At 49.9% G+C, this 27,316-nt stretch overlaps 1 protein-coding gene across 8 annotated transcripts; it reads right to left on the reverse strand.

The window, feature by feature from the left end:
- Positions 1 to 1,127: 1,127 nt before the first annotated feature.
- PROK2 (prokineticin 2) lies at positions 1,128 to 24,946 on the reverse strand. Of its 8 annotated transcripts, XR_005822967.1 has the most exons (7): positions 24,470 to 24,946; positions 23,354 to 23,441; positions 20,917 to 21,176; positions 18,918 to 19,145; positions 4,515 to 4,640; positions 1,869 to 2,061; positions 1,128 to 1,707 (listed from the first exon to the last, which is right to left on the reverse strand). XR_005822967.1 is itself a non-coding variant. In XM_040568725.1 (6 exons), the coding sequence occupies exons 2-6, from the start codon at positions 23,439 to 23,441 to the stop codon at positions 1,936 to 1,938; spliced, it is 828 nt and encodes a 275-aa protein (XP_040424659.1). In that variant the 5' UTR covers positions 24,480 to 24,946; the 3' UTR covers positions 1,128 to 1,935. The 8 variants fall into 8 exon arrangements, 7 of the variants coding, with proteins under 7 accessions (XP_040424659.1, XP_040424658.1, XP_040424660.1 ...); XM_040568725.1 differs by having other exon boundaries at positions 1,128 to 2,061; positions 24,480 to 24,946; XM_040568724.1 differs by having other exon boundaries at positions 1,128 to 2,061.
- Between the last annotated feature and the right edge of the window lie 2,370 nt (positions 24,947 to 27,316).

A 27,316-nucleotide genomic window follows, 5' to 3' on the forward strand; every position in this document is an offset into this window, starting at 1 on the left:
AGCAAGCTTTGTGCTGGTAGAAGAGGACAGAAAAGCAACACCAGGCTCCTGCTGGGTTCCTCCTCTTCAGACTCACTCTCTGGGGAGCCCACTGAGTGACAGCAGTAGGATCAGGTTTTAGTTTTGATTTTAAATCCAGGTCAAGGCTCTCTGCAGTGCTCCCAGGTTTCTGCATTAGGATTGGAACAAGCTGTTTTTCCATCGACAAAGCCAGCCCTTTGGGTTAAGAGCAACCCGCCCCCCTCCTAATCATCTTCTCACAGCAATGTCTGTGATCTCCAGGTCAGGGCAGGGCAGCTTTCCAGAGTTTCCATTCGTGACCACACGAATGCAAACTTTTTTTTTTTTTCTTTAATCTGCAGGACTGGAGCCTGCTGCCCCCTGCACAGCTGCTCTATCACCAGTGCAAAGGGTAAAGCAAAACGTGTATGCTCCAGAACAGGAGCCCTGGGCTTGGGCCACTTTGAGGCAGGAAGATGCAATCCTAGCTCTCTAGACACCTACTTTTCTAATGCGTGCAAGATGAACAAGGATCTGGCAGAACAGCTGCTCCAGTGGTTCCCTTCTGTCTCTGGAGCCCAGTGTCAGGTGCCTGGTAAACTTGCTGGGACGTTTCTCATCTTCTCTAAGTAGCGCAGGTGTTTGCTTTCATACAGGCGTGCTAACTTCCCAATCCCCCACCGCCACCAGCAGCAAAAGCACTGATTGTTGGAGGATGAATGACTTCACTTTTCCAGTTTCAGCGTATGTTTGCATGTCTGAGAGCAAAAAATGTGCAAAGCTCACACAAACTATTAGGATTCCAGCTACAGGGACTGGCGAGTAAACATGAAGTCGCACGGTATTTCATAGAAAACCCACAAATTACATGTTCAACAGGCTAAAGTTGATCCTTTGAGGCATGTGCCAAGAAAAACCTCTCGTGTGAGCTCCACCAATATTCCCCCTCATCTCCATCCAAGAGTGCAGCTCGTCTGAGGCGTTCGTGCCTTGTAAACTGCTGAGCTTCCCTAACAGCAGGCAGAAGCACACCATCTTCTCCTAAGCTACCTTTAAGGAGCTCTGCTAGCTTGGGTGAATCGAGTATGTGATAACAGAATACACTGAATAAAAATTGAAAACCATAGTGACAAAATAATGTTATAATATTAAAATAAATCAAATAACATACTGCCATTATTCTGATACAGAATTTTTACACAGCAAATCCATACATATACAAGAAGTCAGGCAGCCCATTACAAGAAACTTCAGGGTTCCTTTTTTAATATAAACTACATCTTAATACATAGTTTGAGATGATCAGGTAGTTTTACACCAACTCAAGTAACAACAACTTTTCCTCATCTTAGAATACTAAAATAACAAAATATTTAATGCTTTGTATACTGAAATGCTTTGGTTCCATCTCCCACTTTTTAAAAGTGTAAAATCTACATCTATTGGTTAATCTTTTAATGTAGAGATGCGCCTAACTTACAAGTACAGTTATATTAATAAAGAAATGAAATGTAACGTAAATACAGGTTTTTGGCAATCATCGTATGCTTCACACCATAGAATTACTCAAATCTCAGTTCGATTCAGGCATCCCAAAGTGTAAAAACATGGCCAAAATTTTCCAAAGGTGACAATAATCTTGGATGTTCTCGCTCTGGGGCTGTGCTGGAACCACGGGGACAACAGGACCGTCCTGTGATTGAGCTCCTGCCCTCAGAAAGCAGCGTCACATTAGCACGTCTCGCTTCACCCACCCCATCACCGCCAGCCCCTCAGAAAACCTTGGCCACTACAGCACAGCATCGCATCCTCGGTTTGAATGGTGGCGAGGCAGGACAGTGTGTGAGAGGGGGTTCCCTGGTAAGTACCTTGTTCACCACGACAACAAGAACAGGAACACATCGAGCGGCCCTTCCTCGCGCCGAGCAGCTCCTGCTAGAAGAAGACGTCCTCTTTCCTGAAGTCCGGCAAACACCTGAACTTGCTGGGAGAAGTCCGTGCGCACGCCAGGCTGGGGAGGCAGGGGCAGGTGTGGTGCATCCTCCGCCCCGGGAAGGGCACCTGGGCACAGAGAGAGCGGGCGTCAGGGTGGGGGGCACGGGGCAGCGGCCGTGCTGGGGTGGGCTTGGGGCACGCAGCATTGCAGGGAGCACACAGCGAGCGTAGCAGCGTCGGAGCACCGCACTGATGGTGTGTAATGGCTTGATCACAGGCTCTGCCTTGTTCAGGAGCTTTGCCCCCGCCAGCACGAGATGGGCTGGGATCTGCATTGCCGTGCCCGTGCTCAGCGGGATGTCGTGAGAGGTGTGAAGCCACCACCTGCCAGCTGGGCACGCGGCCCTAATTCCCTCATATCCCAATTTCTGGGCGTTTTGAGCCCACAGTTTTAACATTCTGACATTGCTTTGCTGTGCAATTTCTCTCATTAAGAAAGACAAAGGGAGGAAGGCCCGCAGGCTCCCTGTTTATCACACCAAGGTCCTCAGGCCAGCACCAGCCGGTGCCCAGCACCCCCTGGAGAGGAGCCCAGCGCGAGGGATGCCGCGGGCTTCCCCACGCCCCCCGCCCCGGTGCCTCCGCACGAGCGCAGAGGTCACCGGGCACGGAGCCGGGAGCTCCCCGCGGGAATCACACCTTGCGGGTGCCCACGCATAACGCTGCAGAAAAACCTAAAATCTCAGCTTCTCGCGCTGGCACGGCTGACTCAGAGGTGCCTCCGCCAGCTGAAGGGGTTTATTCAAAGCCTTACGCTCAGCAAGGAAACAGCTTTTTCGGAGGGACGCCCACGCTGGAGCTGGGGGGGGGGGGGGGGACACACCTGGCTGGGGACAGGGGGTGGGTGGCAGTGCTATGGGGATGGGGAGCATTGCCCCACCATGAGCCCAGCCCCAGGTTTTGATGAGCAAGGGGGTGACAGGAGTCTGGGGGCGACAAGGGAGGGACACGGGGGCTGTGTGCGAGGTGCACAACGGCAGTGAAGCTCCCCCACGCTGCCAGCTCTGCCTGCGGCCCTGCCAACCCTCACCTGCTGCAAAGCCTGCCTCTGCGGCGCCGGGAGAGGCTGCTAACAGCATCGAGCCAACGCCATCTAGTTGCTGAGAAGGAAACCGGGAGGTGGGAAGCCATCCACCCGCCATCTCCTCCGGGCACCTCTCTGGAGGTCCCCCAGGAGGTGGTGCGGCCGTGGGGCCACCACCGGTGGGACAGCCGTGACAGGGGAGCACACAGCTGGTCTCCCAGCAGCACTAATTCCATATACACAGCCTTCAACGGGGGAGTGCAAAAACAATGGCACGGCAACATGGGCTGAGGCCGACCCGGTGCTGCTGCTCCATGCCTGGCCTGCAGGCCAAGGAACGGCGCTGGTGGTCGGGGCAACTGGTCCCCAGCAGCCCCCTCCCAGGTATTTAGGGGAGAGAAACTGCTGAGCGAGCTCTCCACCCTTAAAAATACGTGATTTCACGTGCTACAGGAAATCGGTTTTCCTTGTGTTTGTCACGAAGAGCAGCGGGATGAGGGATCTGAATCTGAAATTAACCTCATAAAGCTCGTAACACTGATGACTGCTACCGTAAGCCCAGGGTGTCAGGCATCTTCCCTGACTGTAATTAGCCTAAAACATATCAGACAGTATAAATTATCTTGCAATAGCAATAAGCCCATTTAAAAAAAATCAAATCGTAGAGGATAGTTTCTTTTATCCTGAGATTCCTGTTAACATAAAGAGGCCTTACAAGAAAAACCTGCTACATTTCACAGTAAAAATGAGAATTTGGTCCCCAATGCCACAGTAGAAGATTAAAAAAAATTAATTGTGATAGAACAGAGTTTTGCACTTCCTAAAACTGAGAAAATTAACTAGAGAAACAGAGCTGAGAAGCCAGGCAGTGAAGGAAACTGTGAAAGAGGCAGCTGACTACCTGTACGGTTCTAAACTAAATGCATTGCCTTGGTGTCTCTCACTTGTGATGGCCCTTGGGCCGTGCTCTTCTTCATTTGGTCTCCGCACCTGCCCTACCGCCTCGAAAGGCACCAGCGGCTGTTGGCCCCCCGGGCACAGCGTGCCATTGCTGCTCGATGGCAGGGACAGCGCTGCAGTGCCGCACCAGGTGTCCCAACACCGCCTGGTGACATGTCTGTGGCTGTGATGGGATCTCGTTTGGATCCACGGAGCCCAGCAGCTCGCGTGCGAGAGCAGGGCTGGGCTCGGGAGCTGCTCGGGATGTTTCGGGTCACGTAACAGAGCAAATCAGCAAGAACTAACTAATAAGAAAACAAACTGAAGAGCGTGTAGTATCGTCTTCAGAATAATTCTGACAGCAATACATTTCCTTAGGTATGTACCCTCAGCACTATTTCCATAAAGATGCAGATGGCTGGGCATTGCGATGCACGTGATGCTTCCCCACGTTTCCGCCACGTATAACCTTCATGCGATGCGACTCCCAGGGCAGCATATCTGCATCTGTCCCTGCCCTGCCCGCGGCAGCCCGCAGCCCCGGGGAGGTACTCACCCGGTGACTCAAAGGATGGCACTCCTCTCCCAGATTCCCCATCGGCGTGCACATTCGCAGGCTGCGGATCCACAGGCTGACCGCACAGCACATCCCTCCTCCGCACTGCTGGTCTCTGTCGCAGGCCTGCAGTTCGACAAAGCATTATGCAGACAAAATTAATAATAAATGCCTTCTACAAATAGGACAGGTCAGGTGCCTGACAGCTACCTCGACACCCCACACGTTATCCAAGCTCCTTAAGGCAGAACAACAAGGTCTGAGGAGGACGTGTGGGCTCCTGGCACCTTGCAGGGTGGAGCACAGCTGTATTTAAAGCCAGACCCCAGAGACAGGATCAGCCCCGGGACTGTCACTGATTTGCAGTGGTCATGGCCCGTGCCACCATGCTTCCCCAGATGGGAGCAAGGAGCGAGGGCACCAATTGCAAAGAAGTCCTGCAGAGAAGCTAAGAAACAAAATTATCTGCGAACTTAAGGACTTTTAGGTAACTATTCCATCTACCTTCTTATGACAATATCTTATGGCTGAGTGCCTTTCAAATGCAAGAATGCTCGATAGTTTCATCAGCAAACTCCCAGTGGAGGTAGGCAAAATAAAAGTTTAAATAAGGATTTTATGGTTATTTGGAATTACGTGAGGGCTCAGACGTGTAGCAGAAAAAGCTTTGTGTAAGTGTCCACACCCAAGAAAAAGCTACAGTGGAGGCACTCACCCTGCAAGAGGGAAATAAAAATTTCCCTGCAAGAGGGAAATAAAAATTTCAGCCACTTATCCAATACACTTCGTGGCTTCGTTAAGCACCAACCAAAACACAAACTATTAGGGATATTTCAAAAACCAGAAACCATGAAGAGCAATTGATGTATTAGGATTTGGAAAAGGTTCTTATACGTCTTTTGCTTATTTTTTTTTAACCAAAACGATTACCAGACTTTTTATTATATGGCTTTAGTGCTAAAGCTGGTCTCCTTTCTTCAGTGAGAAATCCCGTTAGTTAAAGGCTCTGATTACACCCCAAAAGTAAGTCTAATTAACTCGCTGCCCTCCTCATGGCTGGCAGCAGGACTGGTAAACCGAAGGCTCTGGTCAGCAGTACGTAAAGAGGCAATTTCTAAAAATGTACATAACAGACGATAAGGGCTCTGGGGAAGGCTGCATATCAGAACAAATATTCACTTGAGGAAAAACGCTTACAGGTCTTACCTTGGGATTTACATAAATGCCACTAGACTGTACTCTGCTGGGTAAATATTACACTATTTCAAACAGCAAAACCAGACCAAAATATGTGTTTACAGATCAGCTAGTAATTTAGGAAAAAGCTGTTGCATTAGTGTCAAGCCACTAAATAGTACGTGGAGCCCAAAGGGCCAGCACTCCTCGTGGACACACATTTAGCGAAGTGAAGAGCTCTGTGCTACATGTGAGCCCAAACACATGGAGTATTTACTTAAAAGAGTAATATGTCCGCAAAACTGCCCGTGCAGCCTTCCAGGTAGATAGTGTTTACTTTCTAACCTCTCTCAAAAAAAAAAAAAAAAAAAAAAAAAAGTCCTTCTGATGTTCTAATTTTCGCCCTGGTCACAAATGCTGCAGGTCAGTGATTTGGGGCTCGGAGGTCAAAACCTTCAGGGAGAGAGGCAAGCAGTGAGCAGCACCCGCAGGGCACCTAAAGCCCCGCGCTGGGCGATGTTTCGTTTTAAAGCTCACACTCACGCACGCACATATACACATCTGGCAGGAGTTTTCAGGTTCCCCTTCCAAAAATGTATGACAGGCTAGTAAAATATTTATCCCAAATGCTGCTGCCCACACCTTAACTCCAATGTGTAATTCACACCGAGCCTCCTAACGTGCACAGGACACAACACGAAGGACATTCCTCCTCGGCACCCCATTTAGCACGGCTTTGTGGAAAATGCAGCTCGAGGGAAAAGTCCCTGGTGAAATGCTGGCTCCAAAGCCAGCTGAAGTCAGAACATGGACAGCCACAGAAGTAAGGAAGGTTTGAATCGAGCCCTTAAATTGCAGAGGAAAAGCACCTTCAGGCTCGGGGAATGCGGACGGGAACACCTACGTCAGCTCTCACCTGAGATCTGCCTGCTCATTCAGGAGCCCAACACGCGTCCCAGTGGCTTAAGCAGAAATACACTGCAGCAGTTAACAAAGTCACATTTGCTATTTCTAATCTATTTTTACTTTTTGAATACATTGTCTCTAATCTTTTATTCAGTGCCTCACAATTACTTCATTTAATTTATTAATTATGTTTTAAAGGCGTAGCCACAACTTTAATAAGACTTATATAAACCGCTCCTCCATTGCTCGAAATATTTCCATATAAAAGGAACCTCCGATTCTCAAATTTTAAAAGATTCCTTCATGCTCTCTCTTCTGTAAACCCTGTCAGTCCGGGAGCAGATCTGCCAGCCAGAGAAATGCCTACGAGCTCTTTCATGGGCTTCAGGGAGCTCGGCACCGGGAGCACGGACTGCCACGGAGTTCCCGCTGCTGCGAGTACAACTTCGGAGGGTTACAAAAGACATGTGAGCTCTCACAAGAATGCAAGCGCCGGGTTATTAATCCAAAGCAAACACACACACACAAAAAAAATCATTTTACTTAAGAGTGATGCAACGCTTCGGGTTAAATAACGTCTTTGGAAAAAAAATATTTTCACAAGCAAAGTAAATCTCGAGCCCGACAACAACAACAGAGGGCTCATCTGCGACGGGCGGCTACTGAGGGAAAGAAGCAGCACGGTCATACTTGGGGGGGAGAAATAAAAGGAAAAGAGGCGAAAAGCAGCGTTTGGTGGTGCTTGCAATACCGACGCCTGCCTTGCGAGCAGGCAGGGCTGCGGGAGCGGGGCTGCAGGCAGGGGGGGACCCCAAGACCGGCCCGGGGGGGGGCAGCCGGGGCTGGGGGGGGAGGGCACGGGGCGGCTGGGTACCCCGGGACAGACCCCGTACCCCCGGGACAGACCCCACAGCCCCAGGTAGCCGCCAGCCCCAGCACCACCCGCCGCACGGAGACCCCCTTACAGTGGCACCAGCCACCCCAAAGAACCCCCCAGCTCTCCTGTCCCCCACCCCAAGGACCCCCCCATCTCCGGACACCCCGTCCCGCAGGGACACCCTCCGTGTCCCCCCCTCCCCCCCCCCCAGCCCGTCACCCCGGCACGGCAGAGCCCCGCCACCCCCGGCCCGTTCATCCCGGGGATCCCCCGGCGCTCGGAGCATCCCTCCGGCAGGGAGACCCCCTCCGTCCCCGCACCCCTTCCCCGGCCGCCCCCGCTCCCCGGCAGAGCCCCCGCAGCGGCACCGGCCCGGCCCGTCGGTGCCGTCGGTGCCGTGCCGAGCCGTGCCGAGCCGTGCCGAGCCGCTCACCCCGGTGATGACGGCTCCGCGCCCCGCCGCCAGCCCCAGCCCCAGCAGCAGCAGCAGCACGGGCAGGGGCGGCGGGGCTCCGCGCAGGCTCCGCATGGTGCCGGCCCTCGGCCGCGGCCCCCCTCGCTCCCCCTCGGGCTCGGAGAGGCGCAGAGGAGCCGGGCTCGGTGCTCGGTGCCGCCCCGGCCGTTATAAAGCTGGGGGCTGCCGTGCGCCGCGCCGTGAGTCACCCCCGCCCCGGCAGCGGGATGCTGCGCGCACCCCTCCGAGCCACGGGGCTTGGTGGAGCCCGGGGGGGGGGGGGGGGGGGGGGGGCACTCGAGGCAACGGGGGCTCGCCACGGCTCGGCACGGCTCGGGGGGCAGCCCGCGGAGGGGCTGGGGGGCGTCCCGGGGCTGGTGAAGGGCATCCCGCAAAGCGCCGGGGGCAGCGCCCAGGGGGGCTGCGGGGGCAGCCTGCGGGAGCGGACTGGTAAATGTGGGGGGCGTCCCGCGGCGCGTCTGGGGTGGCGTCCTGCAGGGGGCTGGGGGCACCACGTGCAGGTGGGGGGCACCCTGCAGCAGGTGGGGGCACATCCCACAGCAAGTCGGGGGCAGCCCGCAGCGGCTGGTGCCAGCCCGGGGCTCTGTCCCTGTCCCGGGGCTCTGTCCCTGTCCCGGAGCAGGCCCTGCAGTTCTCCTGCCAGCCCCAACCCCAAACTCCCCCTGCTCCCCTCCATGAACGGGAGCTGCAGCCCCCTGTCCAGCCTCTGCCGAGCACCGGCAATGCACTGGACATGCCTGTTTTGGGGATGCGCAGGCTGCACCTCACTTTGGCTGAGGAAGAGGAGCGTTGGCCCAAATTCACCCCACTGGCCCTGTAGGAATGGAACCAACACCAGCCAGCCCAACAAGTGCCAGCGCTGAGAAAAAAAAGAAGCACTTCTGTGCTCTTTGCCTTAGCCCTTTGTGGACCTGTGTGAGCATCAGGGCGCTCTGCAGCCCAAATCCCCTCAAAGTCCTGCACCCCTCCTGCCTGTGCTTCCCCCTGGAGCCCCTGCCCCTTCCCAACCCTCCTGGCTGCCGCAGCCCCAGGGACGTGGGGAGGGGGCAGCTCCTCCCTCACACCATTCGCTCTTTCCAGCCCTAGCACCAGGCTGTGATCTGAGCAGCCCAGTGGGCTCCCAAAGTTTAAGGACTGATGGTGCCACCTTTGGGAACCTCTGTCCCTGCTGGAGAGAGGGCATCGGAGCCCAGTGAGGGTCGGTAAAACCTCCAGAATCAGTGAAACGTGCAGAGCCCCCTTCCCTGCCTCAGGTTTTCTTTGTCTCCATTTCCTTCTCACTTTTCCAGCTCTCTGTACTTATTTCCTTTCACCTTTCCTCTCTCAGAACTCCATTTCTGTCCCTTTTTCTGCCGTTGTGCCACCACCTCGCTCCATCTTCCCCGTTCTTCCCTGCTGCCCCCCAGCTCCGGTTTGCCCCGTTCTCACACGTAGGTCCCTGTTTTCTCAGATATTTCAAATTCTCTCTTTTTTTTTTTTTTTTCCCCAAACAGGAAGGCTGAGTCTTTGCAGAGCCCATATTTACACGATTCCTGAAACAGTCTCATTCTTTGGTTGAAGTGAGGCTGAGCGCAGCTGAAGGGGAGCATATAACGCAGGTATTGTCTCCGCGAAGCCCCGCTCCGCTCAGCTCTGGTCGGGAGCTGTCGGATCGATTTGTTGGACGGCATCCCCTGAGGGGGTCAGTCTGTCTGGCACGGTTTTCATTACAGACGTGGCCTTTTTGGTGCTCGTGGCTATTCCATAAAAGCGCACTGAAGACAAATACGGTCTGAGTAAATAGTGTCTTACTCCAAGGATGCTTTAAAAGCAAGTTGGGATGGGCCAATTTTGATGCACAAGTATTAAAAATAACTGGGCCGGTTCCTTAGCTGTTGTAAACCCGCATGGCTGGCTTGAACTGTCGCCAGCTTAAGCCAGCTGAAGGGACTAGCATTTTTTAATTCTTATTTGTATCCTAGAAACAAAAAAATTAAACATAAAACATGAATTATTACTTTCATAATCCCCAGGTGCCCAGAACTTCAACAACAACAACAAACAAATAATCATTTTCAGCTCTAAACCCCATATCCTTCCAAAATGCTGCAGAATTAGGTTGAGTTGAAAGGGGGGAATTGAAGGATTTTGTGCAGTTTTACGTGGATGCAGTAAATTCTTGTAAAAGTCATTTTACATGAAAGCTATGACTTATGAAAGGTTGCCAGTTGTCAGCCCAGAAGGTCAATAGTGTACCCCAAGATGGGCACGCTATGGACTTACTAACATCCACCCTAACACCAGTGTTCTTACCACCAACATGCACTAGAGCTGATCTGTTATTAGAAAAGTGAAATTTACCCCTTATATCTATATGGCCTTTAGGTGATTGTAAAATTGTAATGAAAACTAAATTAACCAATCAAAAGGTTGGTGTTCTAAAAAAAAAAATCAAAGCATAGGAGGTAAATCTCCAAATTTCAGTGTCATTACTTCCTAGATAGTTTTCCGATTACACAAGTAATGAAAATACACCACAAAAAAATCTTACCTGTAAATCTTTACATTGCCCGTCTCACAAATACACCTGATTTCCAGAACTCATTTCATTTCTTTTGATCCGCTTTGAAGGACAACCTCATATTAGTTTTCTTAATGTCAAAGTTTTATATAGCTGGTTTTTACTGAACCACTTCATTCTGAAACGTGTAACATTTCTCCCAATATTTCCTTCTAACTTTGCTGGAGCAGCACCAAAAATGCCCCAGTATGCACGGGGGACACGCATGACAGACCAGGCGGTGTGTAACCCGCTAACATTATCGCAATTAACACAGCCACCTTCCCCATTCCTCTGCGCAGGTACTTGTCCAACTGGTGTCTGCGATGTTTTCCCAGTGTAAGTGAATCTACCCCATAAATACATTTCCCTACACACGCTCCATCCCTGCAGGATGCAGGGCGTCAGGGGAGCTACACCTCTGGCTGTGATTGGCAAGGGCGAGGTTTCTCCTAGAAGGGACCCAGGAAATCCCACTTTCAGATCGCCTTCATAAACCTACTGAACATCTTCTTCTACTGTAAAAACTCAAACATCAGAATCAGGAAATATCATTCTAAATTAACCACGACACTTGGGTTTGACACAGTAAGTTAACGATCACGTTAAAGTCCTCATTGCTGTAAGAACCCGGAGTGAAATGCCTATTTATAGCTTTCAATGAGGTTGGTAGCTCTCTCTAATTCTTCTCGGAGCCGCAATTTTACTGAAAGCTAACTGTCTGTGAGTAGGCATTCAAATAATTATTTGGCCTATTCAAGTGATAATGCACTACAGAGTTTACAGATTTTTGAAGACTAAGAATGTGAATAAATCAGCTATCTAAAAAGACAATTTTCTCATAAAAGGAATGAGAAAAAGCATATAATGTGAGACAGGAGAATTAACTTGTCCTAAAAACTCTCTTAATAACAACAGTATCTAATTTGTTTAATCTTCCCCGCTATGTATCAAACAACAGTCTGAAGTCAGCAAAGCAATGCAAGTTTGCTGACTCTGGTACGAGATGAATATCATCGTTTGTATCACAAACTCTATGGATCAGCACAGGGCTATGACCAGCATTCCCTATAACTACATGCTCAGTTTTTTTTTCCAGAGAAAGACACTCCAGTGGAGCACATTGATGCTGAGAGGTGCAGCTGCACTTTTGTTACCATAAGTGTTTCAGCCCATCCATGGTTTCATTTAAATACAGCTCCATGAATAAGCAGTGCTGTCACAATTTCAGAGACAAAACAACTCCCCTCTGCCATAAATATTTCTTAGTAAACCAGAAAATTGAAAAACGTGTTCAAACAAAATGAAGCAAAATTCTTTTAAGATAGGGAAAATGAAGGGCTGTGAAGCCGAGATGCCCTCCTTTTTTCTCAGCAACTTAGGGCTTAATGCATACACCCAGGGTATGGAAGACCTCAAGTCACTTGTTTCCAGTGCCTGGAGTAACCTCAACACACAGTTCATTCAAGAACCTCATTTCTAAGCTGTAACCCAGGTTGGGATGCCGTCTTCCTCTCACCCAACATTTCTGTTTAATGTCAATAATTAATGTCCAGTGGAACAGGGGCTCACCCAGCTCATCCCCTTCACAGGCAACCGGCCCAAGACCCTTCTCAGTCTTTGGTCCTCAGTCCTGGGGACTGCACAGAGGGTGGAAGAGGCCCCCTCCTGCTGGTGTGGGCACTAAACGAAGGCTTCATGCCTGCAGCTCTTGCTGAGGCTCTAAAACCCAGCTGGATCTGCAGTAAACTGCTTAGCAAGTCTGGGCACCCACAGGTGTGATTTTAGATTATATACACAGCCATTTGCGTAATGGTGCAACATAAAGAGAATGAAAGGCAATTTAGGCTCCTATACGCAACCTGCCGTGACGCAGGGAGACCGTCTCGCATCTACATTGGAGTTGCCTTTGGATACGTCCACAAAGGCTGCTGCCTGCATGAACTTGCATGCAGGTCTGCGCGGTCAGCGCGTAGCTGCCCATACGGGGTACGGGCCATAGGTGAGAGCAGGGGTGGAGGGCAGCAGCACGTCCGCCAGCTTACCAGGAACGAGAAACTGGTTTCCAGGAATGGGACAGCTTGCCATCCGCAGGTCAGCGCGAGCCACGACCATCTTTTTTGTGATTCCTGCACCACAGGCTCACTTCTGGCCTCTTCTGACTTCAAATGAACTAACTGATTACAAAAAAAGTCTCATGAGATTTGCAAATTTTAGGATTAGAAGGGGTGCTGTGGTCTCAATTCCTACCAAAGCAAGCCATAAATTTCATTAGTGAATCCTAAATATAGAGACAGAGCTTGTTTTTTGAACTAGAACATATCTCGAGAGAAATCAAGCCTTGACTTAAAACAACGAAGAATTCGCCACGTCCTTTGGCAAACTGCTCCAACTCTTAAAACCTCATATCCTAGTTGAATTTCACTGATTTGGACCAGTGGATGGTATCATGCCCTCGAATATCAGGGAATTCCACCTTCTGCAAGTAATTATAAGGTGGGAAGAAATTCCACAACGCCTGTGTATTGATATCAAGCCCTCTCTTTTCTCTCGCTTTGAAGCCACATTTTTGTCACCATCAGATTATTCTGATAGCTCATCTCCAAATCTGTCCCAATATATCCACAAACTTTCTAAAGTTTCTGGCATTATGTCAGGAATCTCCTCACTCCATGAGAAGAGCCACACAGCTCTATTCTTAGTTATATATTCTTGCAGACAAAGCAAACTGAGCATATAAACAGAAACAGCCTTGTGGATACACGAGTGAAATGAGAGTTGAAAAAATCATTAGCAACAAAAAAGCATCTAAAAGCGTTTTCATTTCTGAGGTCAGGTAAGAATAGTTGCAACAAGCCGCTGTTCTAGCAGTATGTTCCTAGTGTTCCTCGTGTCCCATTATGCTGCTTTTCAGTGCCGTTGTCATAGTAGTCTACAAAGAACCTTATGTAAGAAATAAGATGATGGTTCTGCACAATGTTAAAAAAGAGCATTTATCAGATAAGTGCTAATGTTCTAGATTAGGGATTCTTGCTCCCTCACCCTGCACTGGACCATGTAACTGCATGAATCATTTTGATCGCAAAGTACACATTCCCTCATCAGCTCGGAGAGATTAAAGTGGAATATTACAGTCTACTCATGAAACCATGGCATCAGTAGACCAAAAAAAAGCTGCAATCAGACAAACAAAACTAACAATTTCTAGTTTCTCATGAAATATTACTCCTTTGACTTATACCCAGATTTTCTTTAGACTTTTACATGTTTTTGTGACTGCATTTGCACATTCCAGGGCAGCACAACTCCGAATGATTCAGCGGGAACTCTGGATTTATATGACGGGCAGGGACTCAATGTCTTTCCGTAATTTTCAGATACGTCTTTAAAAAAAATGTCGAATTTTTGCCAAGAAGATGCAGTGTTGGTTTGGGGAGTTTGCTGGGCTTCGGGGAAACATTCTTTCAGCCTCTGTTCTTCCTATTGATTGCTTTTGGTAGGAAACTTCTCTCCTCTGAACGCACGCCAGTGCGGGCTCGGCGCTATGAGCTGCGGGTAGGGACCCGGCTGGCGGAGCCGCGTGGCCTCATGGTGCAGGGAGAGCCCTTGCTGGCTGTGATGGACACACGAGGCTGTCGGGGAAGGCGCTGGGAATGCTTCTGTAGCCAGAAAACTGCACCGAAGGCAAGAGCTGTGGGCAGGCTGTCCAGGAGGGCATTGCTGTGGATGCCAAGGACGGGCTGTGTATCACAGGGCTGCAGCAACGTGCAGGCCCCTGCCTGCTGCCCTGCACAAGCGTCCTCTGTGCCCTCACCGTGCGAGCTGGCCGCAGCGCTAGGAATGCTGCTAGCACCTGGCTGCCCCCCATCTCCGAGGGGACCAAGAAGAGGTCACTTGTTCACGTTTTATTTACTGTACTTTACTCAGGCGGCATGGCTTCCTCCGATTGCCTGCAGGGAGCAAGCAGAAACGTTTTTTCTCCTTAGCACACAGCTTAGTTTCTGTTTGGGTTCCACTGCTTAGATTTCGCTGGGCCCTGCCGGAGCTCGGTCTCTGCCAGGGCACGGCGTGGGTCGTGCTGCCGGCCCTGCTCGCACGAACCTTGCGTAGGCCTGGCCACGCTGACACCCCCCAGCCAGCTCTGCTCACAGGCACCACGGGCAGGACACAACAACCTGACATTTCACCCCTCATCCGGCACCTCTGAGGTGTCCTGCTGTCTTCACGAAGCTCCTCACGGCTGTAGCTTTTCTCCTGTGATTCGGGGCGGTTACAGCAGGCCTCAGGCCGTGGAGTCACCTGCACCAAGGGCAGAGGCAGTAGCGCTGCTGGGACCACATCTCTGCCTGTCCTGTTTCTCCCTTCACCTCCACCACAAGGGTTTTCTTTGTTTTCCACTCACTTTTTCCCTCATTTTTCTCATTTCTGTCCTTTTTCTCTCTCCCCTGCACCTTGTGCTGCTTTGTCTTTCACTGCCCCCACCACTAAAAGGCCGGGATTCCCAGCTCAGCACAGCTGAGGGGCCTCCAGGGCCTCCAGCACCACAAATCCCTTTCTCTCCTTTTCATCCATAAGCCAGATCGCTAAGAGAAGTGAGAATTCCAGCAAAATGGCACGTTAGCAAAAAGCATGCATTAAAAGCCCTGTGGGGATGGCTGCAAACTGCTTCACTTCACCAGAGCCATCTCCAACATGGAAACTTCACTCCCTGTTCTCCTAACATGAACTTCAGAAATGTTAACCTCCTTCTAGTGACACACCGCTCTGAAAACCCCCAGAGCCCTTAAACTGGGGTAAATTGCATTCTCCTGAATTACTTCAGCTGTGGCTGGGGTGACAACTGGCACCTGTGTCACTTCCCAGGCCCGCAGCAAAGAACAGCTTTGGAAGAGAAAAGAAAAAATCTTCCCTTAGCTTGGTGGTGGTTGTTTTTTGGTTGTTTCCTTTCTGTTGTTGCCGTTAGGATGCATAAAATAAAGCACTAGTATGGAGCTTAGATGTTCTGGGAGTATTGGCGCTATTCTGAGGGAAAGCAATGGTGTCTTCCTCACCATCAAGAGGTCAGCATCCTGCTCTCCTCTCTCACCCAAATTTCAGGGCAAGCAGCAGTGCTGGAGCAGGCACTGCAGAGATAAGGTGGGCTCTGCTGAGCCTGCAGACATGGTCCTGCTGGCAATGCTGGGGCCCAGAGGCTCCAGGGGACACTGGGACCAGCTGGGAGAAGGTGGCAGGAGGGAAGCCCCAGCTGTGAGCGCAGCTCCGCGCACCTGCCTGGCTTTCGAGGGAAGAGCGTGACCTCCTGCATCACCTTCTCCGGGCAAGATGCTACAAAGGACAAATTACCCAGCTCGCCCTCCCGCTCCCGGCTCTGATCTTCTGCCAGCTCACATTTCCACAGCCACTAGTGCAAAGGGCAGTTCATTGTTGCAGGAATTCGTATGGGTTGCTTTTATGGTGAAGATCAAATGAAAAGAAAACCCCAGCAATGCGGGCTGGCGTTGGCTCCCTGCCGCAGTGACGAGCGCCGTGCTGGGAAGACGCCCTTCTTGCCCCGAACAGCTTGCTGTCTGGGGAGCTGGGGCTGGGCCACAGATGGGCAGGAGCACAGGGAGCAGGGGATGAGGGTCATTCAGCCACAGACAGACCCATTTCATTGCCCAGGTTCACTCGGTGCATTTTCCCCTTTTACTGGCTATGCCCAAAGAGCAAAGCAAGCCCAGGGGCCCATGGCCATGAGGTTTTCCATGCCACCCTGCTCGCCAAAAGACAACATCCCCTATCACTGAAGGACACAAACTCCTGTGACCCATGTCCCACAGAAAGAGCTCTGCCCAAGGGTAAAGTGGTTGTGGGCAATGGCTGAACGAGACCACAACGTACTTCGTTGTTGCCTTGACAATATACTTGCACTCTGGAGCTCTATTTTAACCCTGTGCTGGGGTAATACCAGCTGATGAAACACTGCTGGAAACCAGGCAAGCCACTATACTTGCAAAAACAAGTTTTCACACATGCGGTACATCGTTAGGGTAAGCGGCCTTTTGCCCCAGGAGAGGGGCTGGGTGTTTGCCAGGAAACATCTGCACTCTCACTCTAAAGGATGGATTTTCAAACATTGCATAGCAAATCCCTTCCTGGTACACTGCCTTTTTTTTTTTTTTTTTAATATGGTTTGGATATACAAAAATAATCCAAAACATTCAAGATGCTCACGTTCTTTGAATAGAGCTTCATGCAAAATCTGCTGAGTCCAAAGATGGCCTGCAGCTGACTTCCCCGGGTGCAGCACAAGCAACCAGCAGGTTGCTGCTAGCAGAGGGCTGTAAGTCACATTTTGCCAGTGGTGTTTCCTTTACATTACTACTAACTCAAATCGTGGCCCATCTAATTTGGGAATCCCTTGGTGACCAATACATTTCAGTACCGTGACGGTCGCGTGCAGCAGCACGGAACCAGTCCGTCGCAGGTTCCTAAACTCACGCCACTGCGCTGCCCCTAAGGACAGCCTCATTTCCTAAAGCTGCTCTTCTGGTGGCTGGCCCAAGCAGCAGATAAATCAGAAATGGGTTTTCTTATGAGTGTCACAAGAGGACCACTGCTCAGCCAGGCTTTTTTTGCAGGACTGGAGGTTCAAGAGTCCTTTCCTGAGAGGCACTGGGACATCTGCTCGTGGCCCCTCACCATGCAGTTGCCTCCAGACCCGCGGATGCACAGAGCGCAGCGGGCAGGCAGTGCCCCAGCTCTTTCTAAAACCAGCTCTTTCTAAACCCAGTTACTCAACTTCCTGCAGCAATGAAGAGTGACCACACTCCAGATGAAGAAATATTTCCTTCAGTTTACCCTAAATCCCAGCCAGTGCTGTAAGCAGCAATTCCCTTCGTTTTTGCACTGCTGGATGCTGCGACAAGCAGGAGGCCTGGGTTCTCAATGGGCCGCTGCGATGTTCAGATCCCCCTGTGAAACCTTTTCTCTTCTGCCTATTTCAGCCCCCGTTGGCATCTGCCGTCACAGTCCTTGCACGCTTCGTCTCGCCAAGGGGAGCAGTCAGCTCTGGGACGCTTCCAGCTCGTTTTGTTACCCTGTCGGAGATGACATTTTAAGCTGAAAGTGCTTTGCGTTTACCTGGCACCACGTCAAGCAACTTACCTCTCATCGCCCATGCCAATCACTTAGTCAGAAACCTGCTAAACGGCTTGTTCACATAATTACGGTAATTGCCTGGGAGAAAAGATCTTCCATTGTGCATCTTCCATTGAAGAAAATGCATAACTGCTGGCCTACACTGACCTTTTCCTGCTGTTTCCTTCCCATATGAGAATGGATGCTATTAGCTGAAACTTCCCCACATCTGCTCCTTGTTCCACCCTTCCTGAGCACAGCCCGCTACGACATGGCCAACGGTTTGCATGGATCTGAAAGAAGCACCGGCGGTTTTCATAGATGTGGATTTTACTTTTCCTTAACTGCATAAACAGGATATTCTGTTTAAAATACAGCTAAATGGAGCCACATAGTCAATCGTGCACGTAATTTTCTCCGACCGAGTAGCGCTGTTTGCTTGCTTAAACGCTAACCCAGGGAAACACAAGTGTACGTTTCAATAAATCAGGAACTTCAGAAAAGAAATCACTTCATACATTATTATCTTTATCGGCATCTTAGACAACTTCCCCTACCAGAAAAGTTGCCCAGAATGGAGACGGGAAGCGAGAGCTTTGCCACAGCCAAGCCCTCACTAGAGCTCATCCAGCAGCATCCTGGAATTAACTCTGCCTCCCCGGGGAGCTGGGGCTTTCCTTTGGCCTTGGGAGGGCTGCATTTATTTATGTTTGTCTCTGATCCAACGTCAGCCAGGGGAGCTCTGGAGGGTTTCTGTGCACAAGGGCAAGCTCAGCACCCCTCTCGCTGCCAGCACAGCAGGGCCTGCAGCCCTGCTCTCTCCCCTTGGAGCCGCCAAATGCCACGCAGCGTCCCAACATCCTCATGCCTTCAGGAGATGCCAAAATTGTCTCCGCAGGCAAAAGTGTGGCTGCAGTGTGGGGAAGCCTTTGAAGTTGACATTGTCAGGGTTGGAGCTGGTTTGAGCTGCAGAGAAGAAGCGATATAGAAAGAAAAGGTTTTTATTCTGACAGTCAAGCTTAAGCCTGCCCTCACTGCATGTGAAGTGCGAGCTCGAAACTTAAAGAGGGGAAAATGAAAGGGCTGGATTCAGCGGACAGTCAGGTTGGACTCAAGCTCGGCTGTCAGAGGAACAAAGCCTTTGAAAAAGAACAAATCCCATCCTCAGCCATTCCCCTGGGTGGGACCAGCTTCAGCAGCTTCAAAGGCCGGGCTATGCCACCGAGGAGCTGGAGGCGAGCACGGGGCCGCCCCAGCACCCAGCCTCATCCCCCAGCCCGGCCACGCTGCTCCCCCCCGGGGTGCACTCACAGCAGCGCTGGGTGCGGGTCGGGACCACCTCTCTGCTCCTTCGGGTAAGAGAGTGATTGCTGTCGCTGCGTCACCCCTCCAGCATCTGCTTCTGCACCCACTGGTGGTCGGGGTGCAGAGGGTGACCCTAGCACCACAGCTCGCTCCATGGCCCGCTGCAGCTCCAGAGGTAAAGGGCCATTCAGGAAATGTGCACGTAGGGACGGACAGCACATCAAATAGGCAAAGCTGGGCGTCGAGAAACACACACACAAAAAAGAAAGCAGCTTGTAATTACTTTGGTTGTGTTGCCTCTCCAAAGGGCATAACATTTTACGTGATTCATTAAGATCAGAGCCCCGGGTGTGTTTGTGAAGGCTGTGCTAGTACAGAAATTAATCATCTGGAGGCACAGGGCTGAGCTTTGATGGTGGCTCCTGTGCGGCCCTGCAGGCTGGCCCTCGAGGGACACCGAGGCAAAGCTGGTGCCCAGCTCCTGGCCACGCCAGCCTGCAGCAAGCCCCGAGGTGCCTGTGTTTTCCCCTCTGCAGCCCTTGGGCTGTTTTAATAACGACTGAAGCAGATTAATTACAAGGAAAGCATTGAACCACTGCTGGTGCAGTTGTAATCTCACTTGTGGGTATTTTTGGTCCCGGTCCCCACAGCTGGTGCTTCTCTGTAATGGCCAGGATGGGACTGTAGAGGCAGCGGATAGGATGCACCAGCCTGGTGAGCTCTCGAAAATCTGGAGGCTGCTGATCCATTTGCAAGCTGGACGGTGGCAGGCACTGCCTTGGGCATGAGGCTGCATCCAGGCAGGGGCAGGTCTGGGTCCAGGCTGTGGGATGCCGGACATGGGACACACAAAGTGCCCCGAGGCACACGTGGGCCCTTCCTGACGCATTATCTAGTCACAGCTGGGGGAAAATGATTCACATATAAAATATTTGATTTCAGCCAGGGTATTTTTAAGATCGCTGTATAATAAAATCAAAGATTTATTACTGTTCTATTCCTGCTTAGATGCAAAGTCCGTGAGCAATTATAGCTTTGCAGCAGCCTAACCTTTCAGGTATTTGCATTTCACGTTGCATCCTTACCGGGAGTAAGAGGTAACTGCACTCAACTGCAAAATGCCTCGGGTAAGACTAGATCATCAGGAAATTGGCAAAAGGTAAGGTGCACGCTGTGTGTGTCGCAGCCTGACGTCCCTGTCACTTCTGCTCAGTTTATTAGCAGGAAGCATACCTTCCCTGCACCCCCTTCAGCTCGAATCTCCTGCGGGAGGAGCACAGCCAGGGAGGTCTTTGCTCCTTCTGCTTTGCAGTGTGATGCTGAGCGCTCTGAACCGAGCCTCTGCTCCAGCAGCGGGGCTGCGTGCTGCCCTTCTCGCCGGCCGCAGCCGGTGCAAGCACCACGGGGTGACGTTTCTTTTGGCAAACAGCAAATCTCTGACAAGTTTGCTCGGTAAGATCTCGCAGACTTTCCACAAACAAATTCCTGACATAGCAGGAGTCGGGAGACAACTCCTAAAACCTTCAGAAAGGTGACATTTGCTCTGTTGTTCCACATAGAAATAGAGCTTAGTCCAAAGCTTGTAGGAGCTTTTCTGCAAACCTTTTGGTCAGAAAGCTCCCACCCTGGTCTTCCCGGCACAAACCTCTCCCCCCAGTGCTAAATCTCATTAGGACTTGAAAAGACTGATGGAAACCGCACTGCTGTAAGGGGAGGAAGTGCTGGGGTTGTTGCTTTTGTTTCCAGGGCATGAAATAAGGTATTGAATAATGAGTTTTTCCTCATGTTGCTTGAGTTGTGTGGGTGGATTGCTACAGCTGATTCCTAGCCGTGTGTCTGACAAACTCACGAGTGAGGCCCCTTGGGGCACATCAGCTGGGGGAGACCCACGCTCGTCTTTTTCCACTGAGAACTGGAAGCCAAAGAGCACGAGCACCCATTCCTGCCATAAAACCCCCCCTGCCAGACAGTGCCAGCAGGAAACGGTGCCCTGAGCCCTCCTCACCTGGGCATGGCCATGAGCAGGACACACCACGACGTTTGCCCAGACACTGCCTGCTGTCTGCCCGGATACACCGTGCTGTCTGCTGCGCAGGCTGGTGCTCTCGGGACAGCGATGGTCATCCACAAACACCCCACAGGAGGAAATAACAACCACAGACTTTCTCAGCTCGACACCGCAGGGGCTGGCCGCATTACGAATGAACTCTTCCCATTCATGCTCAGGTTTCGTCACATTAAGAAGAAACAGAAGAAACACTGGAACTGGAGAGAGGATGGAAAGAAACAAAGAACAGAGCAAAGTAACGTTAGTCATTAGAAATAACACTTCAGGAGATCCTTTTCAAGAATAACAAGCAGCTCACTTAACCTCCTACGTCAGAAAGGGCGATTCCATATCTGTTATTCTAGAGCAAGGACTGGTAACTGTTAATAATACATACAGATATTAAAGAAAGCAGAGGAAAGATATCACGTGAATAAGGGAGCTAGAGGACTGACAATACATTATCTTAAGCAAATTTGATTACTTTTAGGCATTTAAAGCGTGCTTTGTCAGGCTTGTGCCAGGACAAGCCCTCCTGCAGCAAGCTGTGATTGTACCTATGACAAAACCCAATTTTGCTCAGGGCAGATGCTCAGGGGCACTGGTCAGGGTGGGCAGGTGTGCTGTGCAGGGCTGGCCACAGCTTCCAAGAGACCCCCTCGTATTTCAAACTCCCTCTCCTGTTTCAAATTCAGCCACTGCTCTGTTCTGCCCGCCCATCCCTGATTCAATAGCTGCCAAAATAAATTTTAAATTGTCCAAAAGAAAGTCAGCCAAAGAACAACAGGGTGAAGACAGGAGGGGAGGTGACAGCCCTTTGCAGACAGCTGAGCAGCAAGGGGCTGTCGGTCTGGGTGGAGAGCAGACCTTGGAAGGGACAGCAGCTCGAACTGTTTGTATTTTGCTGTTGGAATGTTTCTCCTCCCTTAACTTTACAGCCCTGAGTCCGTTACTCCTCCTATGAAACTGAAATTATGGAGAAAAATGGATCAGTGCTTTTACTTGGAATCATTATGTGTCAAGTATTAAATTGGGAAGGAAATTTTAAAACCATTCTTCTAATGTGAGTCACAGGAGTAAGCTATCAGGAGCCGTGTCAAAGGCACTGTAGCTGGCAAGAAACATATAGCATCTTTATGATTCTTCCTTTTACAAAACCCAGACCATAAACAATAGAAACAGGGGAAGGGAGAGAATGTAATTTTATTAGAGTAAACGTGACATAAATTTAATAATGAATAATAGCTGTTATCTATAAAAATATGAAAAGCCATTTTCAAAATCATTAGCTCTAATCGCAAATGAATTTTGCGGCTTCTTTTCTATTTTGCACCTCTGTAATGAACTCTGATAAATTCAAGGGACTACATGTTAAATAAAGAGATAGAAGGGTCTAATTTGCTGCTTCATTAAACCGGCTTATTTCTAGAACATCTTGCTGTTGCTCTGAATTTCCCATCTCTGAAAGGTGGAGACAATGGAGCTATCTGTCTCTAATGTAGTGTGGCACACAATTAGGGATTCAAAAGGATGTGAATCTCTTTCCATCAGAGATACATGCAGCGATTATTATTTTATTACCAAATACTGTCAGCATTACATATTTCCAACAGCTACTGTGACACCTGACTTGCATGTTAAGTTTGCACGAAGCATTATAAAAAAAGTCAGATGAAGTTTATTTATACCACATTATTCCTTCTTACGTAGGCCTTCGCAGAGTCTGGTACAGCAAAATGTTCGCAGAGTTCAACACTGAAGATTTGCAGTCAGCCAGGATATATAGATGGTGGTTTGCTATTTGGACGTGTTTTTAAGGCAGTGATACATCACCAGCTCAACCTTACAAACCATGGTTACAAATCAACAAAAAGCATATCTGAACCTATCTCTATTTATCAAAGCACTTATATGTGAATCTGAGGCGCTGTCCTTCTTAGGGATGGACTTTAAAATAATTAAAGAGCTTTGAACTTCAACTGAAACTTGTTTTTAACATTAACCCCAAAGTTTCCTAACCTCTGCTTGCACAAACTGGCTCTGACTAGGAGCAAACATGCAACAGAAAGGTGGTTGACACAGTCCTGGAACCACAAAGAGACTCAAAAAGACCAGCTTTGAACTGACAGGATAAAGATGTTTTCTTAGATGCAGTATGGGCTTGGGTTTTGCCTCCACAAGCAAAACACACCCAGTTGCCTACAGGAGGGACTTCCCTGGCAGTCTGAACAACAGCAAAAGGAAACAATTGAGGCATTTAGGGTGGTATTCTGCCTTCCTAAGTCCACTTCATACATCCATATACATATATCACCTTCACATACCTACTGTGCAGTCAGAATTACCACCCATGTACCAAGGGGGTGCCAAAACAGGTCTGCAAAGTCCTCCTTACCTCCCAAGTGCTGCCCAAGGCACTGTGCAGCCTCTGCTCTGGATTTCACCCTCTTAATGAGTATCTTCCTGATGTCTGAAAGCCTCATCTGGGAATACAAAGTAGGAATTCAAAAGAGACATGAAAGTTTGTCGTCACGAAGCTGGCAGAGCAAATTGGTGGGACAACGAAACCCAGCCCTGCCCCACTGGAAGTGCACCTAGGCAGAGTGTGTTGAAGGCCATCAGAGCATCCCATGCAGACTACTAATGGCATGCGCTTCCCTATCTCACCTTTAATGCTAGTGGTGAGTGACACAGATCAGCTTAAGGGTTTGTGACACAAAGGAAGCTGGATCCAGCCTTGAAAAATCTACGAATAATGACTGCAATCACTTTCTTGTGAAGAAGAGAGTCTTCAGCCAATCACATAATCCAAATTGCTGTGCCAGCATAAAGGAGACCAAGAGCTGTAATATAATTTATAACTACAAAGTGCAAAAAGGAGAGAAAGAAACTACCCAGAATATTGGACTGGAGAATTTAAACTCACAAGTCAGGACATTCAAAATCATGGCTCCCGCAGCACCCATAACTTAGCTCCCTGCACATATGTAGCATGTACTGCTGGGTACGAGCTTATATTTATGCCTCGCTCCTTCTCTGCCAGGGGCAGAGTTATGGCTGTTGGGGGAACCATAAGTTTGATTTTCCTGACTTTGGTGCACTGAATCTTTAAGAAAGGGAAAAAAGCCACCTGTTTGGGTGGTAGCGAATGTCTCTCTCCTTTTGCATTTATTCCCACTTTCTCTTCTTGCCCTCTGCAGGCCCCAGTAAAAACTAAAACTATGGATTTTACATACACGAAGAGGGATAGTTGTTAAAAGGAAGCAACCTGCGTCTTCTTTGGAAGAGGCAACATCTCTGCATACAGGCCCAGCCCTTATGGGACCTTATTAGGGAGGCTGCATTAAAAACACTAAAGCCTTCTAAGTGAGTTTTGTTTACAAAACGGTGTTTGCAGCCACCTTTTAAAACAAATTCTCTGCCCTGCCTGCATTGTAAGGGCCTTGCAATAACCTCTAAGACACTGCCAACCCCATCTGGAAGATGCTTACAACACCGGTTCGAAGCTCACCGAAACGCACACATTCTTTATAGCTGGAACAAGCAGTGGCGAAAGCCTGTGCCTCAATTTCAGAGCCATTTCCTGGCACTAGTTGCGCTGTGGCACTGGAGAGGTGAGGAAGGCCTCATTTTCCTTTTCTGTCTGCAGCGGTAGTAGCTGTTAAGTGGCCTTTTTGCTGGAAATGCTATTTGGGAGATTGGCACATACTTTCAAAGAAATTTTCTTCTGTTTCGCTACTCAGGGTTATTAAGTAACGCCCGTTGCAGGGGCTCAGATGTGGTTACAGTGAAAGGAGTTTTGTCTTCGCCGAAGGCCGCAGGAGCTAGCGTGATGCTTCCTGATGACTTGGATAACCTTTGGATTGAGTCCTGCACCGCTCCGGCTTCCCTGCGGCCTGCCCAGCACTCGCAGGCTCCGTGCTGACAGCCCTCGTGTAACGGCAGCAGACACAACAATGCTTGTTTCCAGGCATTCGGTCACAGATAACGGCAAGAAAGAGAGAAATAAGTGGTACTAACAAAGTTAATACGTGGCATTTTGCTGTTAGTGGCATACCGCTGTGATGGTTCACTTTGTAAAGCCTTTTGTTCTGTTTGGTCATTTATTTATAGGAGGAAGAAAAGAAGAGAAAAGAAAATTAACCTGGATGCTTTTGCTCTCTGCACAGTGATACTTTCCTGTGGAAGCCCTACTGATCAGAAAATGCTTTTGATTTGACTTCCTGGAACATTATGTTATTTTCTACTCCAATACAGGTTTATGTCAGACATATTTCAGAAGCTTTCAATGAACAAAGATGCAAGGAAATATATTACATTTGGGAAAATCATACAAATGGTAAATGCCTTTTCAAAGAAGTTATAATGATATTTCAAGGGCAGTTTAGACCTATTCGAATCGCATACTCTCATTACCATTCTTAGCAAGAGGCATAAGTCCTTCAATCTCTACGTAGTTTTGCTACTCTCTCTCCACAATTTTCAATTTCCTCACAACTATTCATCTGATTTATTATTTCCCTCCTGTATTTTGAATGCATTGTAACCCCATACATTTGTTTCACTCTCTCAGCTTCAATACTCAAGGTCGTTAATACCCCCAGATATCCTTTGCTTATACCACAACTTCAAATGTGCTCTTTCTTGCCCAATGGCTTGTTACATAATTACCAGTGCCAATATCATCTTGTTTTTATAGTTTTACGATTAAAGAGATAAAAATGAACTCAACTGAATAAAATGTAAGAACATACTTGCAACATCTGTGGCAAGGCTGCTGCTGCTGCTCCTATTGCACAGATGATACGGAGAGATGCAAAATTAATCTCTCAGCATAGCGCTTGAAAGTTAACTAAGACAAAATGAATTATGTAGTACTAACACTTGGCCCTTCTGATTAAGTGCTGCTTAAACACGCATCGAGTTTTAAATCGATCGCCCTGTACAGGAAGGCAAGGTGCATGCCAGCCAGGAAGACTCAAGTTTGTCTTCAAAGAAGGAGCATCCTCGCCAGCCACGTCCCCAGGCCCACCTCCGTGGGTCCCCAACCTGCTGCTCTCAGCCTCCGCATCCCACCCAGCATCCCTCCACCCTCCTGCTTCCCCCATCATTGACCCTCTACCCCAAACACCCCGAGGAGGAGGGCTGTAGCACACCCAGAGGCACAGAGGCTTCGGGGCAGCTCACTTCATCCACCCTGCATGCGGGACAGAGACCTCTCCTCTCCCCCCACCACCCCGTGCTCTCACTCCGTCTTTTCAGGGCACAGCAGATGCAGGAAGCCCCAGGAGCTCTGCCTGGGACGGGCACACTGGGGCGTGGGGAGGGAGCACGTTCACTGGACGGAGGAACCCAGGCGCTCAGACGCGACAGGAAAGCATCCGCTTTCACTCCTGCTAACCCAAACCCGCCCCTTGAATCACAGCCTTGGCTTACGAACAGGAGGTTTATGTAAACATATAGCTTGCTTTCAATTCAAAGTGCACAATTCCTTCCTCTCTACTAAAAGCTCCTTTTTTTTTTTTTCCATGCAACTCACAGACCCGGAGCCTGCCGGTCCAGACAGGCAGTCCTTAGGGCGGCGCTTGCGGGGGACCAAACAAAACTCCTTATTTCTTGACTGGTGCTGAAATCCTCCATCCCGTCTGTAACCACGCTGGTGTGGGTCCCACACCTCACAGCTCTGGCGTTTCTCCATGCAAACGCAGTCCCAACTGGTGCCCCTGTGCTCAATGCACCCACTGTGCTCGATGCACCCACATGTGCCCGACGGCACCCACTGCAGCAGCCCCCTGGGACCCCCCACTGCCAGGGAGCCCGAGCACGTGGGGCAGCCTCACTGAAGCAAGTCTCAGTCCTACCTTTGACTCATGAAAACAAACCAGAGGAAAATACCACCCTGTTAGTCACTCCTGGGGAAGCGGGCCCGTGCTGGACGTGCTGCTTGGCATGGCCACGGGTGGTGCAGCCGCAGCACCCCCAGCCAGGCAGCTCTGACCCACTCGCAGCCGCTGTGCCACCCCGCACATCTCACCCAGACCTCAGCCTTCCCCAGTTTTTTTCCCCTGGGGCAGCCCACAAAAGCCCCACGGGCGGTTTTATTGCTCAGAGAGACTGCTGCAGCTGAGCCCCTGCTGCCCTGCTTGCTATAGCACGTCCTCCCCAAATGGGGTGGTTTGTAGAGGGGAGTTTTAGTAAACTAGGTGTTAGGAAAAGAAAACTCATCAATCCCAAACCCTACACCTACACCTACACCTACACCTACACCTACACCTACCCATCCTCCCTTCCTCCCTCCCTTCCTTCCTCACCCCTACAAAACCAAGCAAATTTTGCACAAAATTGCTACCTCTTATCA

Source organism: Cygnus olor, chromosome 10 (genome assembly GCF_009769625.2).
Source record: "Cygnus olor isolate bCygOlo1 chromosome 10, bCygOlo1.pri.v2, whole genome shotgun sequence".
Taxonomy (NCBI): Eukaryota; Metazoa; Chordata; class Aves; order Anseriformes; family Anatidae; genus Cygnus; species Cygnus olor.

Coding starts and splice junctions, on each gene's coding strand:
- PROK2 (XM_040568724.1), bottom strand. CDS start 24,538: ATGGCTCTGAAATTGAGGCACAGGCTTTCGCCACTGCTTGTTCCAGCT. Junction 19,146..20,916: donor CTGCTCATGGCCATGCCCAG/GTGAGGAGGGCT, acceptor CTCGACGCCCAG/CTTTGCCTATTTGATGTGCT. Junction 4,641..18,917: donor GACCCGCACCCAGCGCTGCT/GTGAGTGCACCC, acceptor GTCGAACTGCAG/GCCTGCGACAGAGACCAGCA.